The 27,098-nt window shown below is 50.7% G+C and overlaps 2 protein-coding genes across 3 annotated transcripts; one reads left to right on the top strand and one right to left on the bottom strand.

Annotated features, from left to right (window-relative positions):
• Positions 1 to 174: 174 nt before the first annotated feature.
• On the top strand, positions 175 to 13,063 carry ZNF395 (zinc finger protein 395). The gene is made up of 9 exons (XM_008579134.1): positions 175 to 473; positions 1,846 to 2,078; positions 4,062 to 4,171; positions 7,237 to 7,472; positions 7,971 to 8,071; positions 8,796 to 9,096; positions 10,387 to 10,479; positions 11,356 to 11,459; positions 11,740 to 13,063. The coding sequence occupies exons 1-9, from the start codon at positions 222 to 224 to the stop codon at positions 11,849 to 11,851; spliced, it is 1,542 nt and encodes a 513-aa protein (XP_008577356.1). The 5' UTR covers positions 175 to 221; the 3' UTR covers positions 11,852 to 13,063.
• Positions 13,064 to 16,469: 3,406 nt separating this feature from the next.
• Positions 16,470 to 26,626, bottom strand: PNOC (prepronociceptin). 2 transcript variants are annotated; one of them, XM_008579131.1, is made up of 3 exons: positions 26,501 to 26,626; positions 19,588 to 19,966; positions 16,470 to 16,865 (listed from the first exon to the last, which is right to left on the bottom strand). In XM_008579131.1, the coding sequence occupies exons 1-3, from the start codon at positions 26,624 to 26,626 to the stop codon at positions 16,780 to 16,782; spliced, it is 591 nt and encodes a 196-aa protein (XP_008577353.1). In that variant the 3' UTR covers positions 16,470 to 16,779. The 2 variants fall into 2 exon arrangements, with proteins under 2 accessions (XP_008577353.1, XP_008577355.1); XM_008579133.1 differs by having other exon boundaries at positions 16,780 to 16,865; positions 19,533 to 19,966.
• Positions 26,627 to 27,098: the final 472 nt, after the last annotated feature.

Raw genomic sequence — 27,098 nt, 5'->3', positions numbered from 1 at the left:
TTTGTGTTTCTCAGCATTTTCTAAACATCCTACTAGGAAAGGGTATATTACCTTTGTAAAAAGGAAAAATGGTGACAGTTATTTAAAAATGTTTCATTCATTTTAATGGACACTTGCTTGCTTGTGCTGGGCACAGGGCTCCGTGCTGAAAGCTTCCTAATTCCTACAGATGATGGATAAAGGACTCTGTGTCTCCTTTGTCTCCCCAGGGGAGCAGCAGCATGGCCAGCGTGCTGTCCCGGCGCCTTGGTAAGCGGTCCCTCCTAGGAGCCCGAGTGTTGGGACCCAGTGCCTCAGATGGGCCATCAGGGGCTGCCCTGCCCTCGGAGCTGCAGGTGGAGCTGCTGGACGGTGCCGCTCCCCAGCCCTTCCTCGCCTCTAAGGACCCTCCCTGCCAAGAGCAGCCCAAGGAGGTCCTCAAGGCTCCCGGCACCTCAGGCCTCCAACAGGTGGTCTTCCAGCCTGGGCAGAAGGTAGGTGGATCCCAACATGGGCAGGCATCTGATCTCCTGATGCCAGGGGTGACCCAAGTGATGGGCCAGAAATTCTCTGGAGTTTGAGTGCAGACGTTTGTCCTCCAGGCACATGGGCTCTCGGGCTGCCTGAGAGGATGTGCAGATGCAGGAGGAGCAGGTGGCACAGTGTTCTGGGGTGTGCAGGATCTCAGTGTGGAGCATGGCCTTACCACGGTTTCTCTTTGTCTGCATCAGTCTGCAACTTTACACCACAGGAGAAAGGACCTCAGGTTTAAGAGTCAGAGAAAGTTGCATTTTTCAGTGACCTTTAGGTGGTTTAAAGAGATGAAGATGTTTATTTGGAATTCAAGTTCAATTTCCTTTTCCAGTGTCCCTCCCCTTGTGGCAGGGCCCAGTTGTCCCCTGGGTCTGATTGATCACTAGACCCAGGTGCGAGGGTTTCTCTTTCGCTGCCTTCTCAAAGGCCCATAAATAGAGACTCCATATGTCTCCCTGACAAGGTTTGTGTCCTGCAGGCCTCTTTTCCCGCAAGATGAGGCGACTCGCCAACTTCCAGGTACCCTTCGCGAGAGGTCATCCTCCCCCTGCCTCTAGCTTGTCCCCAGCTTGACGCAGCTTCTCTGAAGGGAAGAGTGCAGGGTAGGAGTAACTCAGGGCAGCAGCCGGGCACCCGCAGACATGCAGGGCTGCAGAGGACAGGCGGAGAGGATGCAGAATCCACAGAAGATCCCAGAAACCGACATGTCCACCGTCCTTCAGTCTAAGGAGTTTATAAGGGCCCTTTATTAGTCTTTTTTTGTTGCTTATAACAAAATACCTGGAACTGGGTACTTTGTAAAGAAAATGAAATTTATTGCTTACATTTTTGGAAGCTGGGAAGTCCAGAGTCCAGGGAACATATTTGGTGAAGGCCTTGGTGGTGGCAACAGTGACGGCAGGGTATCACAATTGCGAAAAAATGGGAGAGAGTTCTTTATGTGCTCTCCTTTTAAAGCCCTCAGAACCATGCCCGTGACCACCATTATTAATCCATTCTCTACTCCATGGTCCTACAATCCAATCACCTCTTCAAGGCCTCACCTTTCAATGACTGTAATAGGATTTCCCACCCTCTTAACAGTCACAGTGGGGATTAAGCTTCCAGTACTTGAACCGTGGGGGGCACAATTCAGTCAACCCACAGCAGACCTGCTAGTCTGGGTGCTCAGGTGGGTGGCAGGTGCCTGAAACATCTGCCTGGATTAAAGATAAGTGAGTCAGAGGATGCAGTTTGTGGCAGGTGGATCCTGACTCCTGGAATGTGGGGCGCTTGAGAACTTTGGGGTGAGAACTCTGAGTGCTGACCCTGATTGCTGTCCCTCACCCCCAGGTTTACGTGTGGTATGGGGGTCAAGAGTGCGCAGGGCTGGTGGAGCAACACAGCTGGGCAGAGGACAAGGTGACCGTCTGGCTGTTGGACCAGAAGCTGCAGATCTGCTGCAGGGCAGAGGAAGCGTGGCTGGCAGGGCTGCAGGGCCCCGGCCCACAGGCACCACCCCTGGAGCCCGGAGCCCAGGCGCCGGCCTACAGGCCTGTCTCCAGGAACATTGACGTCCCAAAGAGGTCTGTGTGGGAGACCCTGGGCTGGGGAGGCGTGTGGGTGGCGAGGTGTGGGCTGCCTTGTAATGGGGGAAGGGATGTGGGATTCCGAGGCGTCTGGTCACCAAGGTATTGGACAAATGGGTTACAGGGAGGAGCACCCTTTTAAGAAAGCCAGAATTGGGTCTTTTCTTCCCCATAACTCTATTATGGGTGCTGTATCTCTGGTTTGGTGAAGGGCTGTTTTCTCCCACATTTATGCTTACAGTAAAGTCAGCACATAGTTCTTCATGAGAGATGGGGAAGTCAGCTTAGATAGGGAGTCAGCAAATTTGTCCTGAATGGGCCAGGTAGTAAATAATTTAGGCTTTGTGGGCCAAACAATATGTGTCCAGCTACTCAGCTCTGCTACAATGGGGTCCACCCAGCCACAGACAATATGTAAAGAAATGGACACGGTTGTGCTCCAGTAAAGCTTTATTTATGGATCCTCTATAAAATTTTGATTTTGTATGATTTTCATGAATGGCGTGTCAAAAAATATATTCTTCTTTGATTTTTTTTAAGCCATTTAAAAATGTAAAACCATCCTTAACTCACAAGCCATACAAAAACAGGCAGCAGGCTGTGTTTGGCCCCCGGCCCATAGAACACTGACCGCTGGCTTAGATATTTGGACCATCAGTATTGAATGAAGGGTGTATCTTTTGCTATAGAATTTTATGATATGCCTTTTCTCTGAGAATATATATCCTAATTTCTATTTTGTATGCTCTGTGTACATTGATCTTTTAAGATTTAAAAAGAAAATCTGCCAACCGAGATTGTTTTATGGACAAGATGTGCAGGCTGCTAAGCCCTTGTCCGTCTCTCTCTCTCTGTGTTTGCCTGTGGCTGCCGCTGTTATTGACAGGAGACCCCGTGAGACCAGATCACAGCAACAATATTCACGATTGTGTATTCAGTGGAATGCCAGCAAAGAATTTGTTCTTCTGTTCTATGCAAATGAAAATTCAAATATCATACAAAAATAGAGGTGCTAATATGTTTAATATATGAATAGTTTTGGTATAGCTGCTTCAGACCCAGTCACATATTTTAGTGGACCTGAACTGTAAAAATGAATTAATCTAATCCTTTGAAATGGACCACCTAGAAGTTTATTTCAGACTTTTTCCAATACTTTAGCATCAACTTACAGTTTTAATTTTATTACTTCCAGGTGGTGTACCGGTATATGGATTTTTAAAAAATTATATGGAAAATGTTATAGAACTCTACTGTATAAAGCACTGAGACTTGCAGTGGGAGATTTATCTTGGTGTTTCTGGTTTATTTGCTCATTGGCTTATGAAACAGGTTCTGTTGACATTCGGAAGCTGTCAGAATGCCTTGTTCTTGAAGGAGGGGAGGAAGAAATTGGTTAATCGTTACCTCTTAAATTTAAATATGAGATGGGGAAAGGAGGTGACTCAAGTGCTTTTGAATTCTGGTGGCCGTGTGTTAGCCCCATGCTTTATTTCATAGTTCTGACCCTTCTCTCTTTCCCCTCAAATAAAACTCTCCATTTTTTTTTTTTTTTTTTTGGTGACTGGCTGGTAGTAGGATCTGAACCCATGACTTTGGTGTTATAAGGCTGCTCTCTAACCAACTGAGCTAACAAGCTGGCCAAATTCTCCATTTTAAGCCGCAGAGTTAGGAGTGAAGTCATAGGAGAATGAGCTGCCTCAGGGTGTCAGCAGCGACCTGCTCGTCCTGGGGTTGACTGTTGTCGTAAAGGTTGTGCAGAATGAGTATTGTCCGTGAGGAATGAGGAGAGACCTTCACGTGTCACTCACCTCATGCTACTTGGGCTCTCACTGGTTGACTGGAGTGGGGTCTCAGCGGGGACAGTCCAGAAATGCGAGATGACGGCATGAAAATAACTGGAAGTGGGGTCTCGTTCTGCGGGGACCACGGCCAGCCTTCCCAGAAAGTAAGCTTCCCCACTCACCCTCTTGCATCCAGGAAGTCGGACGCGGTGGAAATGGACGAGATGATGGCCGCCATGGTGCTGACGTCCCTGTCCTGCAGCCCCATCGTGCAGAGTCCTCCTGGGGCCGAGGCCAACTTCTCTGGTGAGCAGGCGGGGCTTCACTGGGTTCTGGGTGTGACAGAGGCCCATAAATGACATCCTCTGCTTTGAGCAGCTGATTGCTGGAATTACCGGCCTGGCAATAGGATTTCCAAGGCTCTTCTCACTGGCACCTTGGACTGGCTGAGTACCATCGAGTCAGATGCTTCCATTCTTCTTCCTCAGTTTCCTAATCTGGGGAGAGGCTTCCTGGTGTGTTGTGAAGATGATTGAGCACGGGACTGAGCCACAGTGGCCATTGGAGTAAGTTCTTCTATGGGAGTGAGGGATGTGGCACTTTGGTGGGGGCCTGAACGGGGCCAGTAGAGGAATATTTAGTTCACAAAGGTAGAGATATACTTAAATGGTCCCCTAGTGGCCTCAGAAGATTCATGCCCCTGTTCCAAGTGCCTAATTCAGCTTTGTAAATTTAGTGTGGGCCTCCAGGCCAAGGACCAATACTATGACTTCAAGGCAAATTTATAAATTAAAACAAAAATTTTCTAGTTGTCACCCCAAAATAACTTTATCTGTAATACTGGGGGAAGAAGGGTTGCTGGGTATCAGTAGTTTGACGGCACTGGTAGTAACCTGCATTGGCTTTGGAAATTTGTTATAGGGCTGGCCTACCTTACTCCCAGTGAAGAACTTTTCCAGTGGGGAGATCTGACTGAATTGCAAGCTACTTAAAAGCTTGTAGGAAAATATGGAATTAGTTTTGCGCACATACCAGGAGGAAAGTCACCTTTACAAGTGTCCCTCATGAGTAATCTCCCTAGATAGAAAGTAAATAAAAGGACAGAGAAAGCGAACTTATGTACTTCACCCAAAGCCTGTGGTCGGTGACGAGGCTGCTAGTAGAAGTCACTGTGCTGTGAGGGCTCCTGGCTGTGACGCCCAGGAGGACATGCCTGCTGTCAGCACCCGCAAAACAAGAGGGTTCAATGTAAGTCCTCAGGAAATTCTGCAGGCTTAGGAGATCCAGGATGTTGGTCAACAGGAGGAAGATCCAGGAAAGTGTCCTAAAAAGAAAGAAGATCATGAGGCCAGTTTCCATCAGGAGTGTGTGTTTATGTGTGCATGTATGATACATGTGTACACATATACGCACACACACCAACAATATGGATCTCACTGATACTATGCCATAATCCTGACATCTTACATCCCTTTCTGAAAGAAATTTTTTATGTCTGTTGAAGATTTTTGTCCATTACAATACATTTCTGATTTTATAGTTGAAGTCAGTGGAAAAATAAGGGTTCCTTGGCAGCTGATTTTCTGAAAGTAATTCTGCCAAGTGAGGTGTACACAACAACCAAAAACCTTTCTCTAATCATGGATACTATTTACACAGAAGTCACCTACTCTCTTTGGTGTCTGTTTTAGGATCATGTAGTTAGTGTGTGTGTGTGTGTGTGTGTGTGTGAGCGCGCGCGCGCGCATGCGTGCAAAGAACAGAGGGGTTGTAAATATTTCTTAACTCTCAGTGCTGTGTGATTGCAGTGGAGTACTTTGGTGTTTTCGTGGCATAGAATATTTTATGTTGTGTCTGTCCTGAGAAAACTTATGACCAGAGGAGGAATCGCACATGTTCACCGTGTAACTTGCAAGGTCAATTTGTGATGACTCTGCTTTGTTGTATATATTTGCTTCCTTTGTAGCCAATCTGCTTGTTTTAGCATTTGAGCCATTCGAGGTGGCTCCTCGGGGAAAGGGCTGCTGTCTTTGCGGGTTTGCCTGCTGGCTGACCTGCCCTTTGTCCCGAGTCCCGTTCACCTGGACGTAGTGTCCTGCTCCTGGCTCTGTCTCCCTGATAGGTCTCCTGTGTGGATGTGCGTGGCCCCTTGTATTGTTGTTGGTTGTGGACTTCTGCCCTGAAGTCTCCCTTGTTTTAAGCCCACGTGTAGAGGTCACAACCTCTTAGTTTCCAGGAAGGGAAAGTGATAGCTTTGAGACATTGCAGTGATATTTGGGGAGGGGAGGGTGCTTTCTCTAGCCCATTCCTTTTGGGTGGGCTTCTGCTGGGAGGGCCTGGATTGGACACATGGGAAGCGGAGGTCTGTTCCAGGTGTCTCGGTTCGCACAGATGCAGTTTGGAATATAGAGCAGGAGGAGAGAAAGGCAGTGGGGTTTTATTCTGGCCACAAGGACTGCCATTAGTCAATCTTGGAATCCAGAGGAGGAGGCTCTGTTGGGAGTTGGGGCTTTCAGAGATGCGTAGTTTTTTCCTCTCGGTGTCTCTGTGTATCAGAATTGCAGTTTCTCCTATCCTATAAATTAATCCAGATTTATGGCCTAGGAATGAGAGTCTGGATTGGGCCTGAAGCAGCCTGTGGATGGGCAGTTTAAGAACAGAAAATTCTGCACACCTGTGTCCGTCCTTCCAGTCAGATGCACCCAGGGAGCAGGCAGCTGCTTCCGGGCCATGCCAGGCACAACAGCCTCCTGTCCCCGTGGGATTTTTGGAATTGCTCTCGGAGCTCGCCTTTCCTGCTCCAGACGTGTTACTTCTGGATAAAAGCAGGGGCCACCTGGGCCGCAGCTAGCTTTGGGAAACGTTGCACCCTCCTGGAGCTCTGAGAGCTGAGTGGCTTCTTTCCACTCGCAGGTTTCCATGGACTTGCCTGGGTTTAAAGGATCGAAAGGCACTCTTCAAGAAAGCTGGGCAAGATGCTCTTTAAATCGGCTGTCCATCCCCTCTCAGCTGCAGGAAAGCGCTTCAAGCCGTCCCTGTGCTGCTGAGTGTTCTCACTTGGGCCCAGAGGCAGGAGAGGCTCTCCCCTCCCCTGCTTTTTTAACATATAATTAACTAGGCTCTCCTCCTGTCAATACTGTGCACAACGAAGTGGCAGTGTGCATGTGTTGGTCTGTGATGCCCAGGCAGGCCGTGCAGAAACATCCACTAGGGCTGGGCACTTCTTCCAATAGAAGTTGCTGTGATGAGTGGACCCTCCCCGTGTCTGCTGAAGCTCAGAAAGGAGAGGCTTTTGGTGTGTTTTTTTCTTTTTTCTTTTTTTTGCCTGGGGACAAGCCCTTGAGTGTCCTCTCATCTTCTTTCCCGGCCAGCTTCCCGTGGGGCCTGCGACCCGTGGAGGGAGGGTGGCGACGTGTCGGACAGTGGCAGCAGCACCACCAGCGGGCACTGGAGCGGGGGCAGCGGCATCTCCACGCCTTCGCCCCCCCACCCCCAGGCCAGCCCCAAGTATTTGGGGGACGCCTTTGGTTCTCCCCAGACTGATCACGGCTTTGAGACTGATCCTGACCCTTTCCTGTTGGATGAACCAGCCCCACGGAAGAGGAGGGTACGCGATGGTGCGACTGTGGTGTGGGTGTGAGCCCGGGCGGGGGCTGATGTCCATGGGGATGGCCAGCGTGGAGGGAAAGGGAGGGGAACCCCTGGGTCCTCGATGTCCTCGGGCATCCTCCTATTTCAGCTTATTGTGGCTGCTTCTGTGACCTTGTGATATTCCCAGGAGCCTACTCCTCCTCTTTAATGCTGGGTCCTTTTCCTTTTTGGCCCCCATCCCAGTTCCTGCCTTCTTTCTTGCATTCCGGTGGAGGCCTGTGCATGGGAGGCCTCTTCGGGGTCTTAGCCACAGCACCAAGCACTGCTGTTGGCTGCTAGGACCATCTCTTAGTACCGGGCTTTCTGGGCCCTGGTTGTCAGTTTCTCTGGTCCCAGAGAACCGTTCCCTGGAGGCTTTTGTTGGGTTGGACAGAAGATGGCATCCAGCTAGATAAGGATGAGAGAGGGGTGAGGGAGCATTTCTCCCAGTTACCTGGTCTTCCTTTTCCCCTAGAACTCCGTGAAGGTGATGTACAAGTGCCTGTGGCCAAGCTGTGGCAAAGTCCTTCGCTCCATCGTGGGCATCAAACGACATGTGAAAGCCCTCCACCTGGGGTAGGTGCTGTCTGGTTCCTCCACCCCGCTAACTCCCCACCACCCACAGCTCCGCACGCTTCAAGGAAATCTTGCCAAGAACACCACCTGGGGTCTGTCCCTGGCCGCTGTCGTGCTGTCGGGGAACTGTCCTTGCTCGGGGGTGGGAGGCCTTTCCTGGTCTGCGGTGGTGCTCTTGATGGGAGGGATGCTCAGTGCGTCTTGTGCATGTGTCTTCTTGCCTCACTGTGGGAAGCAAGACAGTCCTGGGTAGAAACAGGGTAATTTGGTTCACTCACTGGCGAGACCCTGTGGCCAAGATGTGCAGTGGCCAAGAACCATACTTGCTGCCCCCGGGAGACGGGTCTCCTTCAGTGCCCACTCTGGCACCAGGGCCTCCTCGTTTCTTTGCAGAGCAGGGCCTAGCGCACCTCCACTCGTGGCGAGAACTGCCTCGCACCCCAGGGGAGAGCACGTCTGCAGAGGGCGAGGCCTGAGAGGGCTCATGACAGCACTCAGAGGAGAGGCTGGTGTGTGTCCTGTGAGAGGACAGGCTGTAGGTGCCAGGAGAAACCATCTCCTGATGTGCGGCACATAATCCCCTGCAACACCCATCAGGAGTGGGGCTCCTGGATGTTCTCTCAGGCTCCTTCCCTGACTCGCCAGGTGGCCCCAACAATCACTTCCCTCCTGTGACTCAGTTTCCCTGGGGTCCCTATACTGACCACATCTGCCTGCCATGCAGGGACACTGTGGACTCTGACCAGTTCAAGCGGGAGGAGGACTTCTACTACACAGAGGTGCAGATGAAGGAGGAATCTGCTGCTGCCACCGTGGGCATCTCTGCCCCCAGGACTCCCACTGCTGAGCCACCTCCCACCCCCAGTGTGACCAGCCTGCCCCCGGCCACTCTTCCACCAGCTCCGCCCAAAGCCCAGTCCTCCGGCCCGGAGCACCCTGGCCTGGAGTCCTCCCTGCCCTCGGGTGCTCTCAGCAAGTCGGCTCCTGGCTCCTTCTGGCACATTCAGGCTGACCATGCCTACCAGGTATGGGGTGCAGGCTGTTGTCTGACTGGTTGCTGGTCAGCCCGATCACAGGCCACTGACCACCCTGACAGAGGCTGGGCCCTTTGGCTACATTGCTAATCTCCCCTACAAAGAAGGAAAAGAAAACTGATTTCACTCTCAGTAAATGTGGGAATTCCCAGAGTTCTACATCAGTAACTGTCGTGAGTGGTCACTAGGAATCTCGCTGAACCCCTATGTAGCCAGGTAGATGGATTTGGGCTCGGGAATCATCACATTGCTGCTTACAGGAGGGGATGGAATAGTGTAGCTGGGCTTCCCAGAGCAAATCTCCCTGTGTCACAGTAGCAAACAGTCCAGCACGTGTGTTTTGAATACCTGCTGTGTGTCAGGACTGGGCTAAGTAAGCTTTTCAGATAGAGTAAGACAAGTCCCAGCCCTTGTGGAGTGCATGGTTTAGCTGGAGGGAGAAATCACATGTAATTATGATTGATTATAGCAAGTAGTCAAAATACTACTTCCTACAGGCACGAGAAAGTGTTGTGGGTACAGGAGGGACCGGGCTATTTTGCCACGTGGTTGGGAAAGTTGTCACAGAGGGGGCGATGTTTAGGATGGGCTTCACTGCACATGGTAGCTACTCAATGAACGTGTGGCTTGCTGTCTGCTAGTGTCTCGTAAAATCCTTTGAATAGCTTGGTTTTATCGGACTTTGGGCCGACTTGCAAGTTAGTAATTAAGAAGCAGTGCCCACCATCAGAAAGCCTTTACTAAACGAGCCAGCTCTCCTCGTTAGAATGAGTGGCCACTTAGCTACGTCGTGTTGGGCCACCTTCCAGCCTAGCGGGCCTTGAGGGGCCCAGGCAGTGGCTGGGTTTTCAGAAGGAGACTTAAACCTGGGTATTCATGACGATGTTGCAACTTCAGGTAGGTGCCCGGGGATGCCATCTCTCATCCCAGACTCAGAGGGCTTGTGGACTTCTTTTGGCAACTGCCCGTAGCATGTTTTTGGTGGGTGATCCAGCTGAGAAGTGAATCTGCTGTAGTAGTTTACGTCATGAGGCTAGCTCGTAAGCCCGCTCTCAGAGGGTTCCAGAACAAGGATGTAGCCTTGCACTAAGAGACTACTTCAAAGAGTTGGCTACTCTGACTTTGCTCTCGGGAACATTAATCTGGTGTGTCCCGATATGTCCCGGTCATCTCCCTTCCATGTCGAGGTGCCTCCCGCTGTGGAAATCACAGGGCTCACGGGCAGGCTCTGGCCACTGCCTGAGCTGGAACCCAGGTCAACTCCCCCCTTGTCTCCCGCAGGCGCTGCCGTCCTTTCAGATCCCCGTCTCTCCGCACATCTACACCAGTGTCAGCTGGGCTGCCACCCCCTCTGCCGCCTGCTCCCTCTCTACGGTGAGTGTGCCCATCTCTCTGCCCACCAGCTCTCCTGGGGCCTGGAACAAGCTGAGGGCTCTTCCACACACTGTCAGGCCTGGAGGCCGCCCCCCTGGCCATGGCGGGGGTTGCTGCCATGTCCCTGGCCCCCAGACTTCTGAAGGTCTGCGTGTGCCTTCCCTTCCCTTGCCCTGCCCTCCCCTCCCCTGGTAGTCATGGCCCCTCTCAGAAGGTGGAAGGAGGGTGCTTCCAGAGGAGTGCCCAGATCAAGCAGGTTTCCTGCCAACAAAATCACTGGGCAAGGCTGGGGTGTCAGTGACCTATTTAGCCCTGAATGTCTGTGGTGCTTGTTCTGGTTTTAATGCTGAGAGGAGAGGAAGGGAGAGAGTGTGGGGAAGTCAGAGGGGAAGAGGGTGTCAGGCGACAGGAGTGTGCAGAGGCTGTGCAGGCTGGGCCGGGGATCTCCAGGCCACTGTGGACGAGCACCTTAGGTAGCAGTATCTCCTGCAGGGAGGTGCAACACATTCTAAAACCTAGTTGCAAGAAGGTACCACTGAGGTAGTGGGATGCCTGCCTTTGTTCCATGTTTAGTAGCTGTCTAAATGCCCTGCAGGGAGCAGCCCTGAAGGTGGCCAGGTCAGGTGGCTACCCTGCCCTTGGCCTCTGCTTGATCCTGAGTGTGGCTTAGAGGCCTGCCCCTCACTCTCCAGCCTCCCCCACACCTGGCCCTGCTGCCAGAGCACCCCCCCTGGAGTGTCCTCCCTGAGGACCCCTGTATCTGGGCAGGCTCTGGGTCCCAGCAGCACAGGGAGGGGCTGGAGAACGTGGCCCACTGTCCTCAGGATGGCCCTCATGCTCACGGCGTACACTGATGGCTCCTCTCCCCGTGTCCAGGTCCGGAGCCGGTCGCTCAGCTTCAGTGAGCCCCCACAGCCACCACCTGCAGTGAAATCTCACCTGATCGTCACGTCTCCCCCTCGGGCCCAGAGCAGCGCCAGGTGAGACTCTTTTGTCATGTCCTGACTTCTGGTGTCTGTCCTCTGCCTGCACTGGTGGCATGGACGCTGAGTCCACCCGACTATGGTCGCCAGGGTTCGTCCCCAGAGGGGAGCCTGGTTGGAGGACACACCAGTAGGGTGGCTTCGGTCCTCTGAGCCCCTGGGTCGCTGGCTTCCGTGGGGAGCCACCCCTTCCAGTCTGCTTGTTCACTCTGCCTGTTGGTCCTCCAGGTCTGGCCACCAGCATGTGACTCCCATATTCCCCTGACTCTCTTGGCAGGAAAGCCCGTGGGGAGGCCAAGAAGTGCCGCAAGGTGTATGGCATCGAGCACCGGGACCAGTGGTGCACGGCCTGCCGCTGGAAGAAAGCCTGCCAGCGGTTCCTGGACTGAGCCCACTGCTGACACCAGAAAGATAGAGTGCAGGAGTGTGGGGTGTGGGCTCTGCTGGCTAAAGTGTAACACTCGAAACGTTTTTCCCCTTATAAGAGGGAATGTTTTATTTTTTAAAAGAAATGAAAAAATTTTTTTTCCCCTAAAGTAGGAGAGAGCCAAAACTGACCAAGGGTATTCTGCAGCGAACCGGAGACCAAAGAATGAATGACCGTCCCTTCCCCACGCCCCCGTCTCCAGGGGATCAGCTTGTTCCTATCAAGAAGGAACAGCCCATGCTCTTTCCTGCTGAGTTGGTGAATTCTTTGCTCTCTCAACTCTTCTAGAAAGGACTGTGAGCAAGATTTTTCTTTACTTTTCTTTAAAAAAGACCCAAGTTTCTGGCTGTTGGCTGACTCAGAGCAGGACTGCCTGGATGGGGCGGGAGGCGGGGGGGTCTGTGCGCTTTTCAGGTGGGGCCCCACTTCCCCGTCCAGGCAGCTTCTACGGAAGTAAAAGGAAAACCCCTTCTTGGTGACAGCTGTTTGAATCTGGGTTCCCTCCAACGTTGGGTTGCATCCCAACAAATCTTATATGGCTTCTTTTCAAAGCTCAGACTAACAGATTTTTAAAGACTGTCCCCAAATAGCCAAAAGGCTACTAAGAATTCACTTTTTGAAATGTGGCAGTTAAACACTACCTTGATCATTCTTTCCTCTTTCCTTGAGGAACTACTGGAGGGTTTCAGTATCTGAGGAAACCCTCTTCTTACCTGAAGAAACTCCCTCCAGACATCTCCTCCTCCAGTTATGGAAAGGACCTCCTAAAACACTTTGTTTTCTTTTATGTGTATCCGGAAGGCTTTACGGATTAAAGCTTCCCTTACTTGGGTGGCCCTGAGACCCTGGAGGCTCCTTTTTGTCTCTGGGCTTCTCCAAGGGTTTCCCTCGGAGAGGGTCCTTGTGGGCGTGCGATTCACATGGAGGACACCTTGTGAGGAAGACGCTGGTGTTTCTGGAGACCACAGGAATTTAGGGGAGACTGGGCTGTGCTGAGGTTAATAAGCAAAGCTGTTCTTGTTGAGAAGGAGGGAGATCTAAGAGCTACGCACCCTGCCCGCTGGTGATGCGTGAAGACTGAGCAAACCAGCCTGACAGCACAGCACGTTTCTGTGGTGGAGTCCCCTTCCTCTAAGTGTCACTTGTGTGGGGATTCCTCAGGGCCTTGAATGTGGCCACCTGGTGCCCCGCCATCTGGATACGAATGAGTCCTGGCCCTGTGTCCCATGTGTTGGGCTCAGGGAATCCTGCCGAGCCAGCTCTCCTGGGACTGCTTGGCAGCATCCACTCCTTGGTTGTCAATGAGGACGTCCTCTTAGTCCCAAATGAAAACACCTGGCCACTGAGGGCCCGTGGGCCAGCTTCACATGGGAAACACACATACGCTTGTTGGTCCAAAACAGCCTTATAAAACCTGCAGACCTGAGAATAGGGGCGTGATGTTGTGGAGGGTGTAATGACCTGGGTTGGTGACAGAAGGGACAGGCACTTATGCACGGGTGTCTTTGGTGGTAATGGGGTATATTTTTATAACATAGTAAAAAAAAATGTATGTGGAATTCTGTCTCTTCCTAGAGCTCGAAAGCAGGCCAGCCAGGAGTGGCCCAGGGCTTTCCCTGCCCCTTTACGTCCCTTGAGAATTAAGAGTGGGCAGCAGGTGAGGGGCTTTTCCCGATCCTCCTCCCTTCCCATCCTCAGACCTTACCGCTGGCCCGTGGGGACTGCCCAGGAGGGTCTTCCCTTCCTTTCCCTTCCCTTCCCTTAACCAGAGCTCTTGCTGAGTCTCGTCTTTAGAAAAGCTGTTAATCTCCCCCCTGCCGCCAGTTTGTACCCTGAGGATATAACTGGATACAAAGATTTCCTCGATGTGGGGCAGGCTTCTCGTGCCATTGGTATGCAGGGCTGAAAAGGAAGCGAGAAGGCAGGAATCAGTGGGACAGCGTCGCAGCTGAGGTGGTTGTGTTGCTCTGTGCTGGCACAGCCTTCTCCGTCTGCAGGGGCTCCCTGCGCCTTCCTGCCACCTGCTCTCGCATCCTGTTGCTGTCTGCTGGTTACACATGGTCTGGCTTGGGGTTGCTCCATTTGTTTCTTTCTGGAGGGTGGGGGTGGCTGTGAATCCACACACAGTCATGCCTGTCTTCATCTCCGTACATCCCTCCTGCCCAGCCCCCCGGGCAGCGGCATCTGTCTGCCGGGGGTGCCACAGGTGTGCTCCTGAAACTAACAGGACTTGATTTCCAAAGCAGTTATCTTGGGAAACAGTTTGTTCCAGTGATGTTCCCTTTCTCCAGAGTAATTCTTGGAATTATCCTTCAAGCCTGTGGTGTTGTGTCTTGAACAGCCTTAACGATGCTGGGTGCACGCCCATGTGTGCGCAGTGCGGAGAGAGTCCAGCGAATGATGTCTGGTCAGGTGAGGTCTCAGGTGCAGAGCAGAAGGACTATCAAGTAAAATGGCTTGGATTTAATTACATGGCTTTTAAACTGGCTCTGAAAGCAACTTTGTAATTTCCAAGTGTTTTGAGCAATGGCCAAATCGTTGTGGTGAGTCTATAGCTTGACTCCTTGGAGGACTATATGAATTTGGATGTGGAAACCAGCTTGTTGGAAGAAATCTGTCCTGTTACTTTCTGGTCATCCCAGGTTCTGACTTTACAGGGGCAAAAAAAAAAGGCAAAAAAAAAAAAAAAGATGAGGGAGATAGATCCCATTTGTGAATTTGTCTTATTGGCGCCTTTCCCCCAGCTGTCTTCCAAGTATTATTTTTACTGTTAAAAATTTTTTTAAAAAAATGTGAAATGTAATGTTTTTACAGCAACAATATGAAATATATTTTATAAGGAATAAAATGGTACATTGTCTCATTTAATGTGTGCCTGTCCCTCTAGCTCTCCCCCTGCAAACCATAAGATAATCATCGTCCTTGCTGTTCTACAAATGATAAGCGTACACATCCATTTGCTTATGACAGTAGGTAACATTTACCAGGGATGAGGCCGAGTGATTACATGGATTACCTGAATAGCCCCGTGAGGGAATTACTATTCTTATTCCCATTTTACAGATGAGGAGAGTAAGGCACAGAGGTTACATAACCTGCCCAGGGTCATAAGCTGAGTATGCCTGAGTCTCCTGGGGAGGCGGCGAGTGATTTAGGAGAAGGTAAGCCATACTGTGCTCACAGGGTGGGTTCTGAGCAGGGTCTGCTCCCTGAAGACACCGATTCTGCGTGCCGTGGTGGCCCAGGTGGCTAGTAGAGCTGGCGCAGGTGGGAGAGCAGAATGCGGCATCTCCAGCCTTGTTCACGCGGTTTTAGTTGCTGGACTTTTGGATTCCAAGAAGACCCAGTCAAATAAACTGGGCTGGGGGAGTTGTGGAAATGTGCTAAACGTTCAAAGAATGTTAAAAAAAATATTTACAAAGGGGTATGTGTCGCCCTGGTGGGAATTTAAGGTGGTGGACAGGCAGTGGCTCTACCATTGGCGGTGTCTGCCTGGCCCATGGGCATGGCAGGGGCGTGCGAGGGGGAGTGGGGGCTGGATGGGCAGCGGAGAGGCGTGGCGAGCTTTGGGGACCAGGAGGCCTCCTGGCGGTGGGCTCTAGGGCTCCCTGACATTGCTCCCAGGTGAGGGCACTGCCACTCTGAGAAATGCGGGGACTTGATTATTTTAGGGGTGGGTCAAGCCCAGTGCCTGTGAAGCGGTTTGTCTTTTTACTTCGTCTTCACTTTTCTCCTGCCCTTGGGGCACAAAGGGGCATTCCTCTCTCCCCCTCTTCTTTGTCCTTGCCCCACCCCCTCCCTCTAAGAAAGTCCCAAATTGAGTCGCCTACTCTACTGCCGTTTGCCAGAGTCCCCCCAAGTGAGTTACCTGCATTCTCCATTGGCTTGGGCCCCCCGGGACTTCCCTGGGTGGCTGCGTCAGCAGACCCCCTACTTTTCCAGCTTCTGCTGGTGTTTGGCCAACAGGAGACACCAGGCTGGAGTTTGAAGGGGGGGAAGTGGGGGTGTCAAATCCCTGCTCCGACAGTGTGAATGGCTCCATTTGAGTTCCAGCAACTCCCTTGTCCCTTCCAGGGCCCCAGCTTCCCAGCAGAGCGCCTGCCATCCCTGTCTGACTTCCCATAACCACGTCTGCTCTTGCGGATGTTTGTTTAACCCTCCTCATTGCTCCTTGTGGGTTCGCTGAATGTTTCGTGGCTGGACTCTGGCAGCTACGCACCTTAAGGTGTTGAGTGAAGCTAGAGGTGAAAGTGACATCCCACAGAGCAGGTTTGTCTCCGCTCTGCCCCTGTGTCCCAATCCATGGGTCCCAGCAGGATCAGTGTCCCCTGGAGCTAGTTAAAAATGCACATTTTCTACCACCCCTGGGGGTGGGGCCCAGCAGCCCACCCTGCTGTGGTGCAGATGCACAGGGAGAGATCTGGAGCTCACCATGGCTTTGTCCCTGTCCAGCCACCACACAGCCTGGGCTCTTGTCCTCACACATCCTGTGCATCAGGGACTCCCGGGAGAGGTGACTCTGGCCCGGTGATTGGCAGTCTGTGCTGCTCGGACACTTCAACACAGCAGATCAACTGATAAACCATTTGCTCAGTAGAAGTTTAATGGAGAAATAGTTGTTTAAAACAATCAGTCCAAAAGAACAGCTCTTGTACAAACGAGTTACGGCAGCGACGAGTCAAAACCCCAGCGTGACTTCACGTTCCTGTCACCCGCCCGGAAGAGGGGAGCGGCGGGTGAGCAGGGAAGATGGGGCCATTGAAATGTTAGCTGGAGGGATTACAAAAATACACTCTGATGTAGCAACAGGGTTGTGGGGGAACATGCCAAGGGTAGGAGGAGACACCAGACGGGGCAGTTCTGGAGGCAGAGCTTGCGGCCTGCAGGTGCTCAGTGCCTCGGAGAAGGAGGAATCCTGATTCCCAGCTGGCAGGCCTGGGGCTGGACACATGCTGTTCGGGGGATCACATGGACGCCTGGGGAGACAGAAATGATTAAAAATGGCAAACCCGGTGGATTTTCTGACTCTTTGATCCTGTCCACCCAAGTGATTGAAGCAACTGAAAGCAGGAAAGAAAAGCTGTCAGCCCGATAAATAGCTCCTAAAGTAGCCAGAAGAGTTCTCTTCCCGGCTGGCCGGGTCTACGGGCAGGACTAGTGTAAAGGGGAGGTTGAAAGGGGAGGTCGGTGGTTTTGGCATGAAAGGCATAGCAGCAAGCCCCCTCCCCAGAAACAGTTTCTTCTTGCTGGTATTTGGAGTCCACGCTAAACAGCATTCTCTTTCATAGTTCTCTCATACTGCAAATGCTCTTTCAGCCTGTTGCCACTAATACCCGACCATGAATGAGTCTGCTCATTCTCCACTATCTGGAAGGGTCAAGGCCTGGGGCCACAGAAAAGAGGAAGGCAGAATAGGGTCAGGGAAAGCAAAGGTAGATGCCGAGACCAGTTGGGCCCTGTTCACAGTCTGGTCTAGGGCTGGTCTACACCCCAGTGCCCCTGCTTCCTAGGGCATCATTACACTTTCTGAATAGGGTTCTTTATCCCATTCCAGCGTTAGGGGGCCTCATGTTCTCCTGGCCTTCTAAGTGCAGATTGGCACTGGCACTCTTAGAAGTCAAGAACAGCGTTGGCAAGAGGAGTCCTGCAAGGTGGAGAAATCTCAATCATATGTAGGGCAGGTTGGGTATGAAATAGAAGGAAGCCTTAAGTTTCTTGTTGAAGACTCCAACACATACCCATAGTAGGTCTCAGCAAGCACACATGCGTGGGGACAGAAACAGGGAGGTGGCTGCAGAAGGAGAGAGGAAAGCCATCAACACTACCCAGACGAGCTGGTTAGTGTTACCATCACAACGTCCTATCTCGAGCAAAGCAGCAGACAGAAGCTAGTTAGCAGCTTTGTTTCAGTGCCACTTGGTTAGAAGCATAATAGGAAATTAGAAAAACCAACTGCCTGGGATAGGGGCTCCAATAGTTTTTTTCAAAATAAGTTGATTCCTGCTAATGGGATTGATTTTAAACTGTCTTTAGGTAAAGGAAATTGTAGTTCAGAGGTAGACATGAGCTTCAATGTCCCTTAAGAGTCATTTTAAAGAGGAACGTCTAAGATGTGAAAGAATTCAATCCATGCTACTTGTGAAAGATTTACCAATAGGCACTGTGCAGATGTGGCTTGGAAAGAAATAGAATGCTTGTGAAGAATCCAAGAGTATGACTTCAAAAACACTGCAGGTTAATTCAGGGCCTTCGGGGATTAGTCATTCTGCTAAAATAAACACAGCAGCCTTCTCCTCGCAACTTAATACTTGTGTCCATATTGGGTCCTGTTGCAAGCAAGCTGGCCTACCTGCAAAGACTACGTGGGCTGCTTCCCTGCTGAAGTGTGGGTGCCAAAGATCGACTCGTGTTAATATGCCTTGAAGGAAGATCATTAGTGATATGGCTGCTTTTGACATGTGGGAAGCAACATGCAACAGCACGTGCGACATTTTTCTCTCAGGTCTCTGATTTTGACAAATTGACTAGTTCTTTGTATTAGGGCAAGTTTCTAGGCTGTTTAAGAGATGTATGGGATCCTACAGATTATCATATTCCTATATACCAATAAGGCACATATACTTAACAGTTGGGAATTTTAAAAATTTTCAGAAATTTTCACTGTGCTTGTTCCCAGTGCCACTCTAAGTTATGCATTGGCTGATGGGAAATTTTCAAGGAAAATTGAGTTTGGAACAGCTGGGCGATGAGCTAGGGTCTTTGATGTACACTCATTATCTGCTACGTAGTATATGTGCTTGTGCAAGCACGCCCGTGGGGGAGGGGACAGCAGAAAAGGGGAGAGCCCGGAAGAAAGGAGAGAAGAATGGAGACACAAACAAAGCAGAAATGGCTCCCTGGGAAGAAGAATCCCTTAGTCCACTTTCTAAGAGCTGCTAGGTCGGGTAGGTCAGTCTCCAAGTCCTGCTCAGTGATGGTGCCACCGATCACAAGGAATCGGTCCTTCTCTGGCAAGGTGGTAGGATGGACAAGTGGCTTGTGGAGGAAAGAAAAGCAGAAAGAATCATTTCCTGGTCCTAACAAGAACCCTTGGCTGGGAGAAATGAGAAAGTTTAAGTGGTTTCCATGGAGTCGGGTCACCTTGAGACCCAGGGGAAGGGGAGAGGGGAGGTGACAGCAGCATCACAGCCACAGTGGCCAGACTCTTTGCAAATGGCTAAGAGTCGGTCCAGCTATTGGTGTTTAAAGTCTCTGAGGAAAGGTGAGCTGAATGGTTACTATGGTAACCAGAGAGGAGACTTGGTCCACTTAACTGTCCCCATAGTAACTAAGCTCCTGGAGAGCTACAGAGGAATTAGTTATCCTAACACGTTACTATTATCCCCATGGAAACCAGTCTCTAAACGAGAGTGGTCAGCCTCGAGGAGCTATGCTGGGAGAACCTTGACTGCCTAGAGGAAGGTGGGCAGGTGGGAGGTGGGCAGCAGGCAGGCAGGTGCATCTCCCCCAGGCCGCCCAGGAGCCAGGCTCCTCCAGGCAGTGTGTGCCTTTTGGGGTAGGTGGCCCTGGCCTGGGAGGGGGGCTGCGTGGTGGGTGGGTGTATGAGTCTCTCCTCGCCCCCAGCTGGCCAGTGCCCAACTCACTCATGGGTTGCAGTGCTGGTGCCGCTGGGAGGGGTCCCCTCCGGCTACACATTACCGTTCTGCCGCAGGGTGCGCCGGCGCTGGCTGGACTGCATGCTGAGGACCAGGTACTGCCGCACGAACTCACTGAACCGCTTCTGGTTGGCCAGTTTCCGGGCCGACTTTCGCGCCCCGGTGAAGCCCCCGAACCTCTTCTGCAGCTGCTTCTGCTCCTCCACGCCGGGCTCCGTCTCTTCCTGTGCCCGCAACAGGCTCCTGACTCGGGGAATTCGCTTCAGATGCTGCATCTCGGAGGCTCCCGGCTGGTGAAGAGCAGCTGGCACGTGCTCGGGTTCAGTGGGGCTGAGCTGCCAGGAGTCCCTGGCCATGACCTGGGTGCATGGAGTCCAGAGAGGGCTGGGGAAGACCTTCTCCTCGCACTCGAGGATGCACACCTGCAAAGTCACAGGTGGAGGGGGGGACAGGAAAAGGCATAGGGACCTCTGTTAGTCTAGGCAAAGGAGGAATAAGCCCCTCTGCTATCTGTACCTGAACCAAAGCAAGTGCTTCCGAAGCTTCTATTGTCGAGTGCTGTGCGACAGTGTTACATGTAGTTTTTAGGTTTATAGAATTCCAGAGTTGGAAATAAGCAGAATCGTCTGGCCCAGCTCCATCATTTTACAAACAAAGAAACCAGGGCTCAGAGAGGTGAGGTTAACCTACCCCCCGGTGCAAGTTAACACAGAACAGATGCATGCCACACTGCACCCTGTTACGTCCTTAGTCGAGTTTCTGGAGCTAAGCACAGCCTGTGAGCGTCACCCATAAAGAAAAATTTTATTTTATTCTCTCATAGGTGTGGGCACAGTCAGATTGGTTAAAGAAATTGGGATATGAAAGTATGTAGTTAAATCTGTGCATTTATTTGAAGGTCACTGGTGCTGTGAATTTTTCATCCTGCACACACCAGTGATCACTATCTGTGCATCATTTATAGCAAATGAGGGAAACCTGAGACCATTCCCAAGTGTGGGGAGAGATACCACCATCAGATGCGAGCCACACAGACCAGTCAGGCCTCTGGGAGCTCTCTGCCACTGCCCTGCCTTTCCGGGCACCCCCGAGTTCCAGTTGAGACCACCAGCCTGACCGTGACTTTTCTCCACCCCTCCTGACTGACCCTGACCTTGGCTCTACACTCTGGTGTTCCTGTGTCTGGTCGGGTCTCCTGGAAGCCTTCTGCCTTCAACTTTTCTTCCTATTTGCTATTTTGGCTTCACCTCCCAATTCTCCTCTTTACATTTCTGGCCTTAGCCAGATGGAAACCCCCCTTTCACCTGGTGTCATGAGTCAGCAGGCAGCTGCAGAGTCCTCCTTTAAACTATGGAGCTCTTGCCTGGCTTCTGGGCACCTTCCGGGGCACAGGCTGCCAACTGCCTGTCGGGTACCCATTCCACTCCCCTGGCCCTGAGCACATGCTTCTGTGGCAGTTCTCGTCACCTGCTGCCTCTTTGTTTACCTGAGTACTTGTCTGTCCCATTAGACCAGGACTCTTAACCTTTTTTCGGTCATGGACTCTTTGGAGAATCTAATGAAAGCTTTGGAGCCACCCTTTCACCATGTAAACACACACATGTCAAATTTGCATACACTTTTACACGGTTTGTAGATCTTCAGAAGCCTATCTATGGACCAGGCAGGCACCTGTGGACCTGGCCAAGGACCACTTTGCTTGGCTGTAAACTGTCCTGTAGGAAGAGTACGTCTGCCTTCCAGGCATCTAACACCTGGAGGACGAAGTGGAGCTCAACCGTGAGGTTGCTGTGAGAATGAGTCCATGGGAGAAGGAGGGGATCTCTGCTGAAGTCATCCCCTGCCACGCTGGGAGCTGCACTCTTCCTGTGCATCAACACAGCATTTCGTGGAATGCTAGCACTAGGTGGGACTGTAGGGAAAGTGAAGGAAAATGGCCAGGGCCCCTCAGATGTTCAGAATCTTGCTGAGCATTTGATGTAAATATGCACATGTGCCCAGGTGTTCCTTGGTTATTGTCTAATGTAATTACCCACGTGCACCCAGGTGTCCTGGGTTATGACTTAAGTATAAAGGACGAGCGGCTGTGATCCACGGCGCCCCCACCCCCGGGGATGGCCCCAGGGGGTCCATGGGGAGGCCACAACTGCTGCTGGAGGCTATTGCTGCCAGCTGTTGCTGCCAGGGCCCCAGGGAACCTCCAAGAGACCACTGCCGCTGCTATTGCTGCTGAGGACTGGGCTTGTGTCATCTGACAATGGCTCCTGGGATCTTTTCCAATTACCTAGCATGGACCTGTGTGTGAGGGGTCTGGGGACCCAGTCTGTACAATGGGTTTGAAGGGTCTGAGCCCTAGCCCTGACAATACAAATGGAAACAGTATAACTAAAATAATGAAACGTTTTGGCTTTAGTTATGAAATGTCTAGCCATACAATTAGCGTAGCTATTGCCTCAGCCCGACAACTGGCATAGTTGTGTAGCTTTACAGGGACCTTAGGCAACACCTGGTCCAACAGGTCCCATACTTGGGTGTGAGTCCAAACCATCTGCAGAGCTTTGAAAAACACCAAAGTTCAAGACTCGATTAAATCCCTGAAGAGTAGAACCAGGGATTAAATCTTATTTTTACAAAGCTCAGGTAATTCTGATATTTGCCTGGGTTGGAAATCACTGATGTAATCCAGTCCTTGCATGTTATGATGAGGTTCAGTAATGTGCCCCAAACGACACTTTTAGATAACTGTATAACCTGAGCGAGAACTCAAAAACATCTCGAGGCCCAATCCAGGACATCTACTCAATGACCTCTGTGTGCTCACAGTACTGATTGGTGGAAATTAACGCGAGAATAAGATCCTATGAGACCAAGAGTTAAGGTTCTGATGGGAATGATGCTCATTTTCCCACTGGACTAGCAAGACAGCGTCCAGCAGGAGTCTTCTCTCCTTCCCTGCGAAGGTTTCCAACGAGCAACGTGTCCCAAGCCCCGCTGTTAGGCACAGCTGGTGAGGCCAGCCTCTGCTGATATCACACATGGTTTTTCCAAGCATGCCTTTCCCACATAGTTCTGACAGACCTAACACAGCCACAGTACAAACTCAGCAGAGACTACATTTTCACACCCACAATGTCACCGGTATAAAAAAATGATGGGCTACTTCCGTAGATGGAGAGGGCTGATTTAATACAACAGAGTGGTAAACTTCTTGAGTGTGCTACAAGAATCGCTGTCAGGAGTTTGTTAGAATGCACGTTCTTAGCCCACACCCCGGGAGATTCTGGCCAGTCAAGGGAGGGGCCCAGGACTTGCACTGTTAGCAAGCACCCCAGGTGATTCTTAGGCTGGACTACCCTTTGAGGAATCCCACTCCGGAGCTTGCCCTAAGGAGGAAGGAGCCACCACGCAACACAGTGACTCTCTTAGAGAAAAAGTCACTGGGGTCTGTACTCTGCCTGTTCCCGAGATACTTTGAAGAAAACTAGGTAGAACCAATTTATAGTACAGTCTTTCAGACTATAATCCTATTGAGTTATCACTCTACAGCAGTGGATTTCAACTAGCAGAGATTTTGCCTCCTAGGGGACATTTGGCAATGTCTGGAGATGTTTTTGGTTGTCATAACTGGTGTATGTATGTGTGTCCATGCTAATGGCCCCAGAGGCCAGGGATGCTAGTTAACATCCTATAATGCACAGGGCAGCCCCCCACAACAAATAATTATCTAGCCCAAAAATGTCCATAGTGACAAGTTTAAGAAACCTTGCTCTACAGAGTCAACAGGAACACAGGGGTTGGAGCTGAAATGCACCTTTGAGCACACTTGGTTCAATACTCACAGCATAGAAACTCAAAATGCTTGTGGAATTGTGCTGCTCTTTCAGTCTACAGCAGCAGGTGGAAGCATTGTTAAACCTAGAGGCTATTAGATCTTCTGTGAGCCCCTGAGTTTCTAAGCCCATATGGTAATTAGATTTTGTGTCAATCAGAGAAAATGAAATTCTGTGATCAAACCAGATGCCACAGTCCATACCCAGACTTTTCATACTGTTAGATAAATTAGATACTAACAAAATCATTTAAGTCTTGATTTAGGAGAAGGTTTTGGGCAAACATGAGGAATCCAGATTCACAACAGCATTTGTAGCACCAGATAGATATATGAGCGTCATGCCTAACCCTCTGGTCTGTGGGGCCCACCAGCCTCTTTCCAGAGATGAATTAGTGGCCTATTAAGGGAGCTGGACACAGTTTTGCAGCCTGTGCTGATGACATTGTTATATGAAGCCAGAGTGTGCATGAGCATCTGGAGTCTTAGATTGGTGCCAAATTGGTCTGTAAAGCTGGGCTTATGGGGAAACTGAGCAAGGAGCCATTTGGATGTCTGGGATCAATGATTAGGGCACAAAGTGGGAAACAGTTTCATGAGCCCACTGGAAGGAAAAGAAGCAGCTCACTGAGATGGTCTAGTTTCTGTCACTAAAAAGTCAAATCACTTGTGACCAAGAGACATTTGGGAGCTATTTGCTTTAGGAGGTCCTGCTAGAATATCCGGAGGCTAACACTAGTAGGCCAGCAGATGAACAGCACAGAAGGAAAACATAAAAGGAACTCCTGCAACAAATTACCCCATAAGAGTTTTCATTTAACAAAGACAGAAAGATCTACTAGAAGGTAGCTTCATTTGCAAAAGAGCTTTAGGTAGTTTTAAATAAATTTCCCCAGACTCTTGCTTGGGGTTTGGTTGTCTTTGTCTCTAAAACAACTTGGTGAACTAGTTTTTTTCTACTTGAGCTGATAGGGTAAGTAAGGCGAGGACATTGCCATGGGTTTGGGTATGTGAGTCATTTACCAACCAAAATTATAGTCTAACAAAAGCCAGCCATGCTTGGATCTTCTACCAGGAGTAGAAATAGACAAATTCTTGATGAAGCCAAGGGTCCAGAGGATCCTGGGAATAGCTTGGGATTACATAGTTTGGTAGAGACTTCGGGGAGGTGACCCTTGCTGAAATATGAGTCCCTGCTGTCATTCACAGAATGGACATACTCAAAGGTTGTCAGACTTGGAAACGAGATGTGACTGCCTACATTCCAGGCATTCATTACACCTATAAATAAATTAAGGATGAATACAAGCTAGAAACAAGAACAAGCAGACAGCCAGGTCCTCTGGGGGGTCAACAGGCTGTGAAGGGTTTATTCCTGATTAGGAGGCTTTTACAGGTCCATTTTCTGACTTTTTTCAAAGAAATAAAGCTAAGAATGTTGTCTGGACCCCAGAGATTTAAGATGCTATGGAGAGATGGGAACGTGCTCCAAATTCTGTATTGTCTCTGAAAGACGCAAGTGTGAAAAACTCTACAGCGGCTGCAGCGATATGCCTATTAGGAAACTAAATAAAGGTCTAAGAATCTTATTTTCCACGGGACATGTTTATGGAGCACTGCTCTGTACCTCACATGCCGTGTGCTGAGAAACCCAGATCCATCAGCAAAGGGAATTTATGGTGAGAGAGACCTAAAGGAGGGGCCAGCTCTACCGGGGGCAGGTGGAGAATCAGCAAAGTGTTCTCTTACGAGATGAGACCCAATCTGGGCTTTAAAGTGTGAGTGGGATTTATGGCATGGGGAGGGGCAGAGGCACGTGCTAGAAGGCAGGGCAGGAAGGCAAGGTGGCAGTTCCTGGGAACTATAGAAAGTGATTGGGAGTGTGGGTCGGGAGCGCACCTTTGGGAGTCACCTGCAGCCAGGGGAGAGGCGAAGGCCTGGATGTGTGGTTGGGATCTCAGAGGGAGAGAGGACAGGAGGTAGGAGGACAGACTCCAGGCAACCCCTTATGTTTGGGGGGAGGGAGAGGAACAGGATTCAACACAGGAGGCATAAAAAGAGTAGGCAGAGGGGGAAGAGGCGAGAGGACCAGGAGAGGACGGGGCTTCCCAAAGGAGAGAGTAACGGGCAGGTAGGACCAAATCACGAAGATGAATAAGAGGAATGGATAAATCTGAATGGGTTGTCTGGGGACGTGCTTCACGATGGCATGGTTGTTACTGGTCAGAAAACAGGCAGGAAAACCACTGAGCCGGGTGGGGAAGAGCTGGGTGCTGGGTCTGCCAGGGCTGCGTCTGTCCATCCTGAGCTGGGAGACGCCAGGGTACAATAGACCAACTCCAGTGCTTGGCTCTGTATTTGTACATTTGACATAAAGAACAGTGGTTACTTTCGGCTGCTCTAAGAGGCTGAGGAGTTTGAAACATGGCATCTTTTGAAAGTTTATTTGACTACAAAGGAAAAAATAGTTGAGTTATACTGGATTCCACAGGAGAGGAATAACTGCCTAGACTGAAATTCATGTAGCCGAGAAAGCAATTTATTTAATGATCAAGTACTGGACGCCAAATTTGCACCTCAAATTGGAAGTTTAAAATACAAGAGAGTATTTTGGTACCGGACTGTTCATTATAGAATTACCTGCAATATCAAAAATGGGGCGTAATGTATGTGTTCAACAGGAGGGGAATGGTTAAACAAATTACACTATATACACGGAAAGAAATAACCTAAAGTAGTGTTTAATAACATGGGAAAATTATCCTGGTATACTATAGTAAGTGACATAAAAGTAGGATTCTTTCTCTGGTTGGTGGGATTAAAGGTGATTGTGATTTTTAAAAATGCTTCTTAGAATTTGCCAAATTCTCTAAAACAAGTATGCATTATTTTAATACTGGGAACCACATGGCAGCGTGGGCAGGTCTTCACTTGAAGGTGGGAAAGGGGGAAGATCACAGGGTTCCCCATTGGAAGATGCAGCTCAAGTCTGCAGCTGTTTCCTGCGGCAGATGACACGAGGCAAGGCCTGTGCCCTCTGGGAGAGGCCTCAGTTTCTGAGTCTGCTCTGGATGAGGAGGGAGAAGCAGCACTGGGCGAGGTGGCTCCTCCCGCCTCCAGGACCTACCTCCAGGTTGAAGCTGGGCAGGGCTGGGCGGAGCTTCTCCCAGCAGGTGAGACAGTCCCTCTGACAACTGCTGGCCACACTGGGGAGGAGGCTGAGCAGCAGCAGGCTGCAGAGCAGGCTCTTCATCAAGAAGAAGCAGGACATCTGGCACTAGAATACATATGAAGGTGCATTCAATTAGCGCGGCCATTCTTGGGGGGCTTCTCAGGGCTGGAGACCCCAACGCTGGGGATGAAGGAAAGACACACTTTAGCACATGGAGAGCACATGGGCCTGCAGTGCACCTCTCAGGAGTGAAAGGATTGTCACCCAAGCCTAATGTTCACGCACAGGCTAGAGTCAGGGCCTCTGGGGAGAGTACTCCTGGGACTCCTGCCACTTGGCTGGACCCCACACAAGCACTTCCAGGAGCAGCTTTCCTGGGCGCTGACGGCAATGCGTTGCAGCTTACCAGCATGTGCCCTTAAGTCAACCTCTCCAAGCCTCAGTTTTCGTAGCCAGAAAAGGCGAACGGTGGCCCCTGCCTTGTCGCAGGCCTTGTGAAGATGAAATGGGACCTGTAAGGGGGTTTGCCAAGTGCTATGGAGAATGAGTTGAG

This window comes from Galeopterus variegatus, unplaced genomic scaffold, assembly GCF_000696425.1.
Source record: "Galeopterus variegatus unplaced genomic scaffold, G_variegatus-3.0.2 Scaffold1819, whole genome shotgun sequence".
NCBI lineage: Eukaryota > Metazoa > Chordata > Mammalia > Dermoptera > Cynocephalidae > Galeopterus > Galeopterus variegatus.
Note: the sequence above shows the minus strand (reverse complement) of the source record. Positions and strands in the feature narration are given on the sequence as shown.